The 14408-nt window shown below is 38.5% G+C and overlaps 1 protein-coding gene across 3 annotated transcripts in view; it reads left to right on the forward strand.

The window, feature by feature from the left end:
* The window catches only part of LOC109065353 (1-phosphatidylinositol 4,5-bisphosphate phosphodiesterase epsilon-1-like), a 77719-nt gene that overhangs the window by 3427 nt on the left and 59884 nt on the right, over positions 1–14408 (forward strand). For all 3 annotated transcript variants that reach the window (XM_042767187.1, XM_042767188.1, XM_042767189.1), the window contains exon 2: positions 1761–3097. In XM_042767187.1, coding sequence (XP_042623121.1) covers positions 1982–3097 — 1116 coding nt within the window. In that variant the 5' untranslated portion in view covers positions 1761–1981. The remainder of the gene's footprint in view (positions 1–1760; positions 3098–14408) is intronic.

The raw sequence follows: 14408 nt of genomic DNA on the forward strand, positions 1-14408 counted from the left end.
GGCTTTGCTCCAGTAGCCGCCTGTTGCATGGGAACAGAATCAAGCTAGCACAGATAATTAGTTTGTGCTGGCTTCAGAAAAGACGGAGAGAAGGAGGGGGTGCGGAGGTGGATTTGAGGAGGTGGGAATTCCCGTAATTTCCAATGCGTTACAATGGCCTCATGCCTCAACAGACACTCATCCCCACCCTACTCGCTGGAGTCACGTTATGCAGCCTCTTTATTGCTACAGTTCATAGTGTAGATAAGTAAGATAAGTTCAGGTTTTTAGGGCACAAATGCACATAACACCCACTGCAGGCAGGCTGATATAATCAGACAAGTCAGTCATTGGCAAATGACCACAGGAAATGACCATTACAGATTGGATACGATCTCACATAATGTAATATATACAAATAAAGGCTTGCAGTACGTCTAAGCTTTCACAGCTGTTAAAAGAACTGTAATTAGTTGTGTTTGCTAAGACAAGCGATTATTGTTGCTCTTTAAACCCCTAATGTCAGATGCACTGTTAGAACAGCCCTATATACATTGACGATGGGCTGATGGGCCTGAGCTCAGAAACTGGCAGTTCATAGAGACTTGGGGGCTGGGTTTTTTAACCAGTACGTAACCATCTAGAACACCCATCAGGCACTAAACAACAGGCTAATAACTGGCCAGAATGAAAGTGAAATGAAAAAAATATATTTTGCCATTGCTTCATAGTCAGACTACCTCATAAAGTCTTAAGGACAATTTGTCATAAGGACAAATGTGTGTCAGGTTCATCTGTCCTGTGATCTCATTCTACAGCAGGGATGCGTATGTAATGTACTTTAGTAATGTTGGAGAATGAATTCTGACAGAATTGACCGAATTTTCCATTTTGGTGAACTGTTCCCTAATTTTAGGTGTATAAATTAACCACATCACCTGTTTTAAGCAGTGGCCTACTGGCCTTGTGACATAATCGTTGCTCGGTTTTGCACCACTCACATTTTTTTTAAAGAAAATATAAAAATGTAGAGTTTGTAGACAGTCAGCATTAATTATTTTATTCAGCCTGAGAAATAGATTACAATTTTAGCAGTGTTGTAGTGTCTTTGACAGTCTTCCCTTTCACCAAGTCCATGTCTGATTACAAGCACTCAAGTGCTGAGTTATGAAAGAAGTACTCCTCACTGTGTTAGCGCAGTGATTTATCGTTGACTGTGTGGGTGTGGGAACTGAGCCGTGTTTGAAGACTCTGACTGGCTGAATTCACCCAGAATCAATGCAGCGAATGCCCCCCTTTAATCTCATTCATTCTACCCCCTCTAAGCAAGGCTTTACATTCCAGAGACCTGTGGGTTTGTATAGGACTGGGGGGCTGCAGCCTGTAGTAAGATTTTGGACAGCTGTGTGATTTCCTGAAAGGGAGATATTAATGAGTGGATGTGAATTTTCATTTCATGCTGTCAAAATGTACATCCTGTCCTTGAAATATTTCTTCAGTGTTTTAAACAACGTTTGTGGGTGAAGTGTGATTTTAACAACTTCCCCAGATAGCACCTAGCAATACACAAAACAGCTTGGCTCTGATAAGGATTGAGAAATTGTCTAGCCTTGCCCACGCCACGTAAATCCAGTGTGTTACAGTATGTTTATGTTCTTGCTCTTGCATTGTCATTTTTCTTCATTAATTCAGGGAACATTTTCAGTTTATTTTCAATACTGTGTGGCAAGATATGTTGTTTATTGAATTTTTTATTTTTTGTTGCTTCCCCTCTCGTTTAGTGTTCTGAGCCTCTGAGGTCTTGGGAGAAGAGGTTAAAATCAGGAGGGGCGAAAAAACTGAGAAGACGCAGCCGTCACTTTCTGCAGCAGTCATCCTAAAGCTTCCGCTTCAGACAGACCCCCTGAGATACTCTCTCATCCCAAGGACATCTTCTCTAGGGGTAGTTTGCCAGAACTTTGTCTTTGGTGTAAGGAGGATCTGACATCAGGTGCCAAGTGATATGAGGGTTTGTGTGGAGAGACAGGCACATATTGGCCTCATGAGCTCCATGGCCTCCGAGAAGACATCCGCTGTCCTTGGACTGAAGAGTCTCGGAAAGGAGACTTCGGCAAGTAATGGAGATGCTCTCATATCCATGAACTGTGGTTTACCTGTGAGCGTATCCCCTCAGGCTCTGGTCCATTATTCATTCGGGACTTTGGAGGGGGACTTACTGGGCACAGAGGGCAGAATACTAAAGTCTTTGGATATTAGGTCTAAGAGTTTGGATTGCTTAGATGAGACCTACAGGTCCAAAAACTGCAGCTGTGGGGCTGTAAGGCACGGGGAAGAAGGGTTGTACGTTTGCCAGATGTGTGGGTTTTGCGATCCAGTGGAAAGCAAAGAAGGCTGCCCGGTGAATAGCTTTCCTCCTAGAAGCTGGGGAATGGTGCCCCAGCAGAGGAAAGCAGAAGGGCTGTCTTCTGATGTTACTTGCCTTGCTGGAGAACAGCCAATGTTGAGTGGCTCGGATGGTGAACTGTGCCAGATGGAACTCCTAATCGGCCAAAACACAGAGAGCCTGCCGTTTTGTGGGTTGGATTTGAGGCGAAACAGTGTGCCAGTATCCTTACCACAAGGGCCTCAATGCACCAATGGCTGCGGCACTGCCATGTATAACAAATTGCATGACAGAACGGACTTCGTATGTGCAGTGTGCCATAAAAATGGCTTCTCCAGTCTGGAAAGGATCAACAGAAAAACCAAACCCATTTGCTCTCAGGGCAGATACGTTAAGAGGTCCACGCCCTTCAGGTTGTCTGTACCTGCCTGTAGTGACAGCGAGGGCACTGTGTCTGACAGCGAGTTTGTGCGTAACAAGAAAGAACGCTCTACTGTCCTTGTCAGGAGGTACCTCAAGAATAATCAGAAGATCAAAAAGACAGTGTGCACGGGCACCAGAGCTATAGTGAGGACTCTACCCACCGGCTGCATCTCTGACAGAGTCTGGGAGTCTGTGTGTGGGAAGACATGCCACTTTGGCGATAAGGCGAGAGGATACAGCAGAGTGCTTCATGCCATCCAGCTGCAGGTTTCCAGGGCCCTTCTCACATACCCAGGGGTCAGGTTTGCAAAGGTAAGGTCAATTTCTGTTCTCACTAAAGCTCTAGATCAGTGGTCTCCAACCCTGTATCTGGAGAGCTACCGTCCTACAGATTTCAGCTCCAACCCCAGTTAAACACACCTGAACCAGCTAATCAAGGTGTTCAGGGCTACTTGATAATTACAGACAGGTTTGTTGGAGCAGGGTTGGAACTGAAGTCTGCAGGACGGTAGCTCTCCAGGAGCAGGGTTGGAGATTCCTGCTCTAGATGGTATGAATGCTTCCTTTATGAACTGGTGGTTGTTCAGGTGTTACGTTAAAGGCCCCGATATACTCAAAACGAAGTTCTTTTTCATTCTTTGTTTAGGGGTAAAACGAAGTTCGAAATACGTGAGAAAAACAGTGCCAGTGTCTCATTTCATAAAAAGCAAAACTTAATTTGCTACTATAAAGCGGTACTCCACTGCAATCTTTTTTTTTTTTACTCGCGGACATCTCACCTCTAGGGACTCGACAGATGAAATGAACCCAGAGAAGAGTTCAGCGTAAAAGAAAGCAAAGCCTCAGCGCACACCTCCTATGATGCAATCGTCACGGACCAATGGTAGTATGAAGGTATTTTCAATCAGAACAAACTTTTCTGGAAAATTTGCTTTGGCAAGCCTTTTTGAATTCCCAAAACGAACTTCATTTAGCCCAGATTTTGTTCAAAATGATGTCATATCAGTTCGTTCTTCGATTTCGCTTGAAATATACCGGGGCCTTAAAGCTCTATGAATGTGTCTCTCTCACTGTTGGTGCCACAGTTCCTGCACTGAATGTTTGTGTTGTATCTCATGTTTTGAAATGAGCATTAGAGTGAAAATTCCTTGCTGTTTTATCAAGTGTGTATTTTTTATTTTTTTTAATCACTAAACTAGGGATGTCAATTTTCTATCATTTCCATGATTGATCGTCGTTTAAATTAACTATCAATTAATCGATTAATCGTTAACCTTAATGCTGCAAAATGCATCTATTGCAGCCACGCAGTCACCGGCATGACAGGATGTGCAAAAGCCACACACACAACAAACGCTTTCTCACTTGAATTAAAGGGGTTTCAGTTTGAATAAAATGCTAGTAGCAGGATTATAAAATGAATAGATATGATTATGATCATTTGATAAAATGAAGAGAGCGCGCCATACATTTGAGGTCATTTTACTTTGTTGACTGTAGGGATATGCCGGTATCAAATTTTCCTGTTGCGATTAATTGATAATGTTTTGTCACGGTATGCGGTATTATCACGGTATTGAAATTAAGTTTCAGAAAAGTGGTCATAATACAGTATAACAGGTTAAATAACTTTTTTCTTATAACAAAAATAAATGAACATTTAAATATAATAAAGCAATACAAAATATATATTTAAAGTTAAAAGTTTTACACCGATTAAAGTGGAAAAGAACTTTAAAGACCCATAGGTATCACTTTACAATAAGACCTCATTAGTTAACCTTAGTTAATGCATTAACATTCACAATGAGCAATAGCTACATTTACTACAGAAGTTACTAATCTTTGTTAAAAAATACAAGTCTTAGCTCATGTTAGCTCATTAAATAACAAAGTTGCAACTTTTGATTTTGTGTTATTAAATATTGGAATTCCTAAGATTAATGAATGTTCAGAAGAATTTTTCATTGGCAGTTTGAAAGAAGCCCTAATGTAAAGTGTTAATGAACAATAAAGAATCAAAACACTTTCAAACAATATCTAGGGCATGTTGTAGTCCAGATTAAAATGGAAAAAATTTATGGAAATATATAAACAATATTTTATATTATTTAAATGTTTAGAAAGTAGCAGCTGCTTTTATTTATGGGGTTTCCAGGGTAAGGGCTGCAGTTTCTGCAGTTTAGCGCCATCTGCTGTCAGAGAGTGAATGTGCGTTCATTCAGCGCGCCTCTCACGTGTTCCCCATGTGCTTCTCATGCGTGCTTGTTTACATCGGAGCTCACACCCGTCTTTAAAGCAGCATACAGCAGTGATGTGCATTTTGACCAGTTGATGGGAAAAGTATTCTTAAAATGTATTCCAAGTTCTGAATAATTTGTAATATATAATTATTCTCGGTATTTAGAAGTGCCAACGATAACAATATCGTGCATATTCATTACCGCGATATATTGCATTACCGAATACCGGCACAAGTCTAGTTGACTGTTTCCTATCCCGCACGGAGACCGCTAAACGCGCCTCTTTAAATGGTTTTGTGGTGCTCGTTGTTGTATTTTAAAACACAATTCCAATGTTTTCAACTGACATTATGGCATTTAAAATAAAATTATCCCAAATAGACGTATGTGTGGCTGTGCTGCGCAGTAAGTGAACCGCTTCCATAGGCACTGCTGCAGCAAAACACACTGTTGCTCACATTAAATCTTTTTATGTGATTATTATGACCAGTACTTAATTTGATCCTGCTGGATTCTGTTCAGGAAAATGTCAGATTTTTAATTTTTGCGTTCCGGTAGGCCTATTTGTTTTTAAAAATCCGGCATACAGTGCATTAGTTCGTGACAGTGCGTGCATGTGTGCGTGCATACAAGGACGAGCGAGCGCCGCTCTGGCTAGATTTATTTGGAGGTTATTGCTCACATCTCATTCAACACAAATCCAAATGTTTCCATATTCGCAATGCATTTGAATGTTAAACTATTATTTATAATGTAAACTAGGCTTGTACTTTACACGCATTCGCATGTAGACGGAAAAGATCATCCTCTTCATATGAGCAAAAATGTCCTTGGCATAACAGCAGAGTGAACCGGTATAAGGTCTATTTAAACTGACTAGTGTAACCTTTTAAATGTTTAGTTGACTATTTTATTTTGATAATGAACAGACTGCGATGTAAGTTTGAATTGCTATAATACGTGCGCACCAGGCTCCGGCGCGATCGAAACAGCTGAGACATAAAAAAAAATAAAATAAATAAAAAAAACCTTTTCCGCAAAAGTGTTTACTTTCATTTGTGCACACTCACAATAAAAACAGAAGATTTGTGCACTTGTAAAATAAAGCAAACAAACACAATGCGTGTTGACATCTTTTTCTTTCCGTGAACTTATGGAGCGTCGCCACACTTCTGTTTTAAATCCGTTATCTTAATTAAGTCAGATATATTTCGCATATTAAAAAAATTAATAAATAAATGTATGAAAACAAATTGTTATTTTTATGTTAGGCCTATTACTTATATAGGCTATACATTTTCCTTAAAGCATCCCATTTTGTTCCAGGGCTTGAGAACCTGTGCCCTAGTGAGGTCCAGGCAGAAACTTGTGAATGATGCTCGGCGTCACCGTTTAGTGACAGCAGTGAATGCTCTGGGAAAATGTATTGTCAGTGTCGGTCAAAGCACTGTTTTGAATCCAGCAATTATTTATTTACAAATTATAAGCTCTGATTATAACAAGTGTGGTATAAAAGCTTTGTTTATTAGAGGAATAATAGGTTAACTGGAATATGTTAGATCGCGACCATGCCTCTGGATGCCGTTCGAGCCTGTAGCCTTCATTTATGTGGCTTTGTTCTGGTTTGCTGGTTGGTCACGAATTTCCACAAATTCAGTAACATTTAGGCATTGTTTCTTTTCCTAAATCTTCACAGTCTAACCCTCTAATTTCGCAGGTTTATTTTATTATCTTTCACTTTTAATGACTGTTTTTGCATCTCTTACTGTGGTAAACATGGGAAAGGGAAATTAAAGATTTCGTGAATTAAAAATTTGTTCGATTTATTTTTTTGTTGTTTTATTTTATTTTAATGTTGGGTTATTTAGGGAACAAAATGAATGAAACATGGACAGTTGCCACAAATTAATAAGTCATAGGAACAAATTAACAAGTTGTATGATAGCCTTTCTGTCCTGTGTCCCGCAGCCCTGCAAAGCGCACGATATGAAACTATTATCTGGGGAAATCACTTAGTTACTACATTTCTATTGCTTTCCATGTTGAAGAACTTTTGTGTTGTTTCTATTTTAATGTAATTTTAAAGTTTTAAATCACATTAAAACCTTAATTTGTACATTGTGAATGAATGATGATGTGTTTATATACCGTTATCATCACTCACAGCCGCTCGCACGTGTTGAGTGCACATGAGCCGCATGCAGCCCAACATTAAATCGGTTAACCGACCATTGACAGCTTTAATCGATTGCATCTCTTATCGGCAATCAACCTATCATCGATTAATCGTTGACATCCCTACATTCTAAGCTTGATTCTTGGGTGCATTATTAGTGGTTCTTGCTATTTCAATTGCTCGTATGTAGTTTTTCAATCTTTCTGCGTTTTCAAAACCCCTAACTATTAAACCATTTGTGCTACAGTCATGAATGATACCTCAAATCATGCGGCTTGTCGAGGAGAGTTATGATATTACTTACTAAGTGATCAGGCTTGTGTTTTTTTCCTGGCTGACTTAACCAGGCTGAAAGGGACCCTAGACTCAAGAAGGGACACTTCTAAAGTGTTTAGGTTGTTTGCTATGTGCATATCTAGTGACCGTATCTATGAAACCATCTAGCAAACAACTTGAACACTCAGGCAATTCCCTAGTAGAAACTACCCAGAACACCAATTATGTGATATTGGTGGTTTTAGGTTTTTGCTTCAATTCTTTAAAAAAACATTACAACTGCCATTAAAACGCCTTAAAAACTGCATTACAGGCCCTGTCATTGTTTAATAAATTAGCTGCATCTATCATTTCCTATATGAGACTAATGGAATAATGGAACAACAGTTTTAAAAAGTGATTTTTCACTACTGTTTACAACAGAATCTGCATTTTAATGTTTTTAAATATAAAACTTACATTATTTTGAAATGAGTTTGTTCTATTGCTACATTTTATTAAAACTTGGCGTTTTTTAATTTAGCCCAAACTAGGTTATTCTAATGGAAAACAGGGAAATACTGTTGATTTTTGACATTCTGTGAAATATCCCAGATGTCTTTATTATCTATTATTATATTACTTGGTTTGTATGTTATATAACTTGTTTGCTCTCTTGTTTCTGCCATTGCACATTTAAGACTTTTTTTCCCCCCTAAACTATTTTCATTAATTTTATGAATATGAATTAAACTAGACCATGAAATATTTAATACAACGTGTCATTTCTTTTTTGTATTCATTTAGCAGATGATTTTATCCAAAGTTTATACAAATGAGAAACAGCACAAGCAATTATTGTACAGGGTTAATGATATTAGCAGTGCTACAATACCAAATTGTAAGAGTAAACCACAGTGATGCATTTTTTCATGGCAGTTTTGTCATTTTTAGTGGTAATTGTGGTAATGGTTTGAGTCTATTTAACACATGGACACTGGCCAGGACTTTATTTTGCCCGTAAATTAATGAATTGCGGCTAAAATAGGAAGATCTTTCTTTTCAATGAAATTCCTTATCCTGGAGCTCACAGAGCTCAAGCTGGTGCAAGATACAGACATGGAACATTCATCTTGAGGTTTTTTTGACTGATTTAGTGATTTAGTGGCGACTGCTGTCTGTTTCAGCAGAACTTCAGCTCTATTATGCAGCATATTATGTCTGAGCTTAGGCAGACATTTTACTAGTAGACTTGTAAAAAGCACTGCTTGTTGTGTTAAGGGTCGTTCCAGTGCTGTCTGGTTTCTCCCGCTGGCTTGGACAGTGGAACCCTCTGTTTCAGAGCGTACAGTGGTTCTCGCTACACTGGATTAAGACTTTATTGTCCCTTTGAGGCACTAAACCCCTGCCTCCTTCACCTTTTTATTCATTCCTTATACTGTAGGTGAAAAATGAGTTCACTGAGTCTAAGCATGTAGAAGTAAGTGTGCTATAGTCATTGCTACTCCAGAAACCATTTTGTATTCACATTTTTAAGTTTGGTGTTCCACTGATTTGTTATTGGGGTTTTGTTCTGGTCTCAACGGTAAAATGGATTTGGAATGAAGCATGGTGGAGAGCGGCTGGGTATTGTCTCATATTGGAAATAGTGAAGGGTTAAAGAAAGTGGATAGAGAAAGACTATATACCTGTATCTCTTTAAGTGGTTCAATTATATTGCATCAGGGTTCTCTGGAAAACTGAAGTCTTATATAAAATGCCCATAAACATCCCTGAGGGCTTATGTTGGTGGTGAAATGAAGCATGTCGTGTGGTTACATTCAGCCTGAACTTCATTCAGATTAATTAGGCCACTCTTTCCATAACAGTGTTAGTGAGGTTACTTTATTGTCCAAATTTGAATATGAATTGGCATTTGAAATTCTTTGGAACATTCTCTGGAAGTTCTTTGACAGAAGTAACTTTTTATATGTGAGCTATATAAAAAAATATTATAGTGTGTGTGTATTAGGGGTTGCACGACTACTGATTTCTGCTAGTCGATGTCTTATTTAAAAAATACTCGAGTTACTCGACTACTCGTGGTTCATGTTACTGTAAATGAAAAGACATGAAATAGTTATCAATAAATGCTTATTAATTCATAGCCTAATGCAACAATTACATATGTAAATTGTCAAAACTTTATAATTATGACATTATATATTTACATTTTCATGTAACAGCCAGTATTTGTATCTGTAACATTCACAGTTACTTGATAAGACTGTTATGACTATCTTTTTTTCATAGTTATCACTGAACAAGTATGCCGTGATAAACTAAAATAATATTAATTTCTAAAAATACATTTATCATGCAAGCAGAAATATTTAATGACAAACGTTTAGTGATCATTTGAACTCGACTGAATTAATTCAATGCGCACATTTTCATTACGCAGAACTCTTTAAGCGAGTCTTTTTTTGAACTTCACTAAACAAATGTGCATGTGCCACGCAAGCCAGCAAAAGATAAAGATGCAAACATGTAGAACAAGTAGAACATGTATCTGTATCTAAGCTGATTATTAGCCTACTCTTGAGAGAGAACTGGTTTGGATTTTGAGAGACTGAGTTGCACAACGTGGCTGTTTGATTGGTGAGCACGCTGTGCTTATTACATTTATTCGTTTCATATCATAGCCTAAGGTTTAAATCATTCCCATTTAAATATATACAAATAATAGAACGTGTATGATGTATTATTATAGGTGATATTACTCTTGCCAAGCTCTGATTTCTGAGAGATGCACATAGAGGCAACAGCAATGCTGTGTTTGATTTGCGCTCTTTTCATTCATAAAGTTTTCAAAACATTTATTCACTTCACACTCTACTGCGTGACTTTAGAGCTCTGTGTATAGTATTGCGCTGATCCCCTGGCTCAACTGTTATCTAGCAAGCACCAGAGTGTGCCAGCTTCAGCCAAATATTCAGGCAGAATTATTACTTGTCCGTTATTCGTTTTTGAAGCCATTATCCGTGCCTTTCCGAATAAGGTATTCGGCTTCGGGCACACCCCTAATTATTACATTACTTATTTTAATTTTACATGCAACATAGATAAAGTCATAGAAAGTAACAGCTACATGCAATATTGTTATCCTAAAATTCACGTCGTACTTGCAAACTCTGTGCATGCATTATGGTTAATGCATGCTCGAGTAGTCGATTGTGTCCGTATATATTTGCTATGATTTTTTTTTTTTTTTTTTTTTTATTGATTGTTTTTTTCTTGTTTGGGCTTTATTTCAGTTTTAAATTTCTTGGCATTAGGTTTGTAATGGATGCCTTATCTGTGGATTTTCCCTTTAACTGGCTACCATAGAGAATGACGGGAAATATACTTTTGTTGTGCAAGGCTGTCGCCTCATAAACGGGTTAAAGGAGCAGTCTGGAAAGCTTTATGGTTGTTCTTTATCAACAGTACACAACATGCATACAAACGAAATGTACCGCCACAATGAGCATGTGATTATGACCACTTGCGACCAAACTTAAAAAGGCAGGACACAGAGTTTTGAAAAACATGTAACTCTTGAGTCTTCTGGGGTCAACCGATGAGCATGTAAATCAGAAAGTTTCCCATGGCATATTTTCCTTTCCATCTGGACTTTAAATGAAATGACACATTGCTCATTCTGATTAAGCTGAGGTTGTTCTTTTAATGTGTTCTTAGGCTTTTACTGGTGTTTGTGCACAGGCTCAGATGTTGACACTCAGGAGTGTGTTTTTAAGGCAGGCCTTCATATGGCATCCAAGAGGCATCTGCTAATCGTCTCCATTTGTGATTATAGCAGCAGTAGGGAGGAAGTGCAGAGTTGAAACTCTGACCTCCCCCGGCCTTGACCCCTGGTTTTGTTGTCTCAGTGGACGCCACAGAGGATTCAAAGGAGCTTATGAGATTGCAAGTAGGGGACAGTAACCGCAGTGTTGTTTGTGGTTTATACAACAGCCATGAGATTATACATGGCTTATGCTCCAATTTCAGATGAATGTTTAAATGGAACTTAATAGTTCCCACAAAAGAAAGAAAGGGTTTGGAATAACCTGTAAATAATGGCAGATTTTCATCTTGCATGAACTATTCATTAAAGATGTTATTTGGGTTTGTGTGAAAAGAGAGAATATGATGAAAATGAAATTTACTACAACCCTCTCTGGTATTAAATCAAATAATAATAGCGGTTGACTGTCCCACCACAGGAAGATAAATACAGCCTTGTGATTGGCTGATTAGCATCTGATAGAGAATAGCAGGGTCAGATATCTCCAAACAGGTAATGGCTAATGACCACTCTGATAAAAAATCTGTCAGTGACCCAAAAAGCCTAAAGATGAAAAAACATGCTAGAAGTTTTCTTAGATTTTTAGCTCAGTTTTTAAAGAGCATAAACTAAAATCAAAAACGGTGTTGAGGACATTTTGAAACTGTAGTTTCTCAAATTAAAATACAGTCTACTGGTAAGATTATAAATAATAATGTTAATAATCATATAATTATTATGATTATAATTATGATCTGTTGATCATTTTTTAACCAGTTCATTTTCAACTGTCTTAAAGAGCACTAAAATCAAACTTCCCAGTGCTGCTTATCATAAGGTTTTAAGATCACAATTTATGAGAGCACATTTCCTTATTGCCTTACTCAGCTTACTTGGCTGTAAAGCTGCGTTTGCATTACAATGTCACAAAAAAAAAAAAAAAAAAACCTTGGCCATGCTACACCACTACTCATTGGAAAACTCATTGTTTTGACTCTATCAAAACAATGGAGGTACCATCATGTAGTAAGCATTGCTACATTTTCCCCAGATATCAATAAACTCAAAAGAAGACATGTATATGGTTAACAAACAATTGAAGTGACGAAACGATACACCTCAACTCATTCCTCTCATTCTTGCAAAGTGAGTCAGCCCCATAATTATTTCCCTCATGGACAGAGACCACCTAGAATGTCTCGCCATCAACAGCCCAAACCACATCATATCCTGACTGAGACCTTGGAGAGACTGGCAGGTACTGATAAGACCTTACTAACTCTCGCTAGCACACTGGTGTCAGTGAGCAGAGCGCTCCTCTACATGCCAAACAAAACACAGGACGAGGCTGGGGGGAGGGACACGGGGACCATGATACTGCACACAAAGTATTCCTTGTGTTTCTAAGAACTCAGGACACACAATGAGCCATTTAGAGGAGTTTCTTCTACACTTCATTCTCATAAAATCAAGGGTGCATTAAAGCAGCAAAGTGGGTGTTCTTGAGCACACCTCTGAAACCTAAAATGACAAATTAGACACTATACTGTCTTGTGGACTTCACGCACAGCGACCATAGCAAAGCTGCAAGTTCAGATCAGGTGCACCATTTGATACAGGCCAGTATTTACTCAGTATTCTTAGAAACCTTGTCTAATCACTCATTTGTGGAACTGTTATCAGGCAATAATGGATAATCTGTCAGGCAGATGTTTTGATGTATTGCTACTTTGAACCTTGAACTGTGTTTTAGTGAAGCAACCAGGAGTTCAAAGTGGTTTTGTGTTTAATAGGCTAAAGTTCTTAATCAAATAACTTTTGTAATAAATCTAGTCTATTGAAACAAATGGACAGAACAGTCAACAGGGAAGCAGGTGCTCTTGAGAAGAGCTCTCAGGAATAGCCTTGAAGTAAAGTGAAGTGACGTGACATACAGCCAAGTATGGTGACCCATACTCAGAATTCGTGCTCTGCATTTAACCCATCCAAAGTGCACACACACAGCAGTGAACACACACACACTGTGAACACACACCCAGAGCAGTGGGCAGCCATTTATGCAGTTGGGGGTTCAGTGCCTTGCTCAAGGGCACCTCAGTCGTGGTATTGCCGGCCCAAGACTCGAACCCATAACCTTAGGGTTAGGAGTCAAACTCTCTAACCACTAGGCCACGACTTCTCCACTTTTGGTGCACAACGCTCAAACTCAATGTTTGATTAGCTCTTGTAGAAGCCGAATGGATTCTGGGCTCAAAATACACCTGGACATTGACTGAATTATACTATCTGTGTTACAAATGTGTAGCTGAAAAACTGCAGAGGTCGACGTAACCTAATCACTTAATGTTTATGATGTCTCATTGAATCTATCCCATTATTAATAGTTAACATTACATCCTTTTTGTTACCAGATAGTGGCACCTTTTTAAAATACTGTATATGTGTATACAGTACTTTTTGTTCAAAATGAAAGGCAGCATATTTAGTGACATCCTTATAGTGTCCTGGCTGTTATATCGGTAAGCCAGCGGCAAAAACAAAGTAGATGGCAGATAAATTTAAAATGACATCCAGTTTTGCTAATCCATCATGCTCTTGTTATTTAATCGGTAATTTGGATTTCAATGAAATACCTGAAGGCAAGTGAGTCAATCATCTTATGACAGAGCTAGTTCACTCTAAACTACAAGTAAACAAGTTTCCCTATTGATGGTGCTCAGACTGAACTGCTCTAATCTTGATTGATTGAGGTTGTCCTATCCTTTCCTCCTAAGTGTTTAGTCTTAACCTGTTATTTGTATTGTCCTCAGGGGTTTGCTGGCGGTTGAGGGTGTTACTCTGGGAAGGTGAGGTTTGCTGTTGTCTCTGTGATTCAGAGCTGCCAGGAATGTGCATGGGAGGCTGCTTTCAGTCCCAGCTGGACCAACAGCTCTGATTTTAGGCTGCTGATACAGACTGTTGCTCCACTGAAAGAAAAAAAAATTGTCTTTTCAAGCTTTCATTATGCTACGTGCTGTCCAGTCTGTTTTTCATGTTTATTTGCTCAGAGGCAGGTGAATGTGTCAAACACTGTCAAATGATAGCACATAATACATTATAGAAGAACCTATTTATTGTGTGTAATAGTTGAAATCTAGGATT

The sequence above is a fragment of the Cyprinus carpio genome, chromosome A12 (genome assembly GCF_018340385.1).
Source record: "Cyprinus carpio isolate SPL01 chromosome A12, ASM1834038v1, whole genome shotgun sequence".
Lineage (NCBI taxonomy): Eukaryota > Metazoa > Chordata > Actinopteri > Cypriniformes > Cyprinidae > Cyprinus > Cyprinus carpio.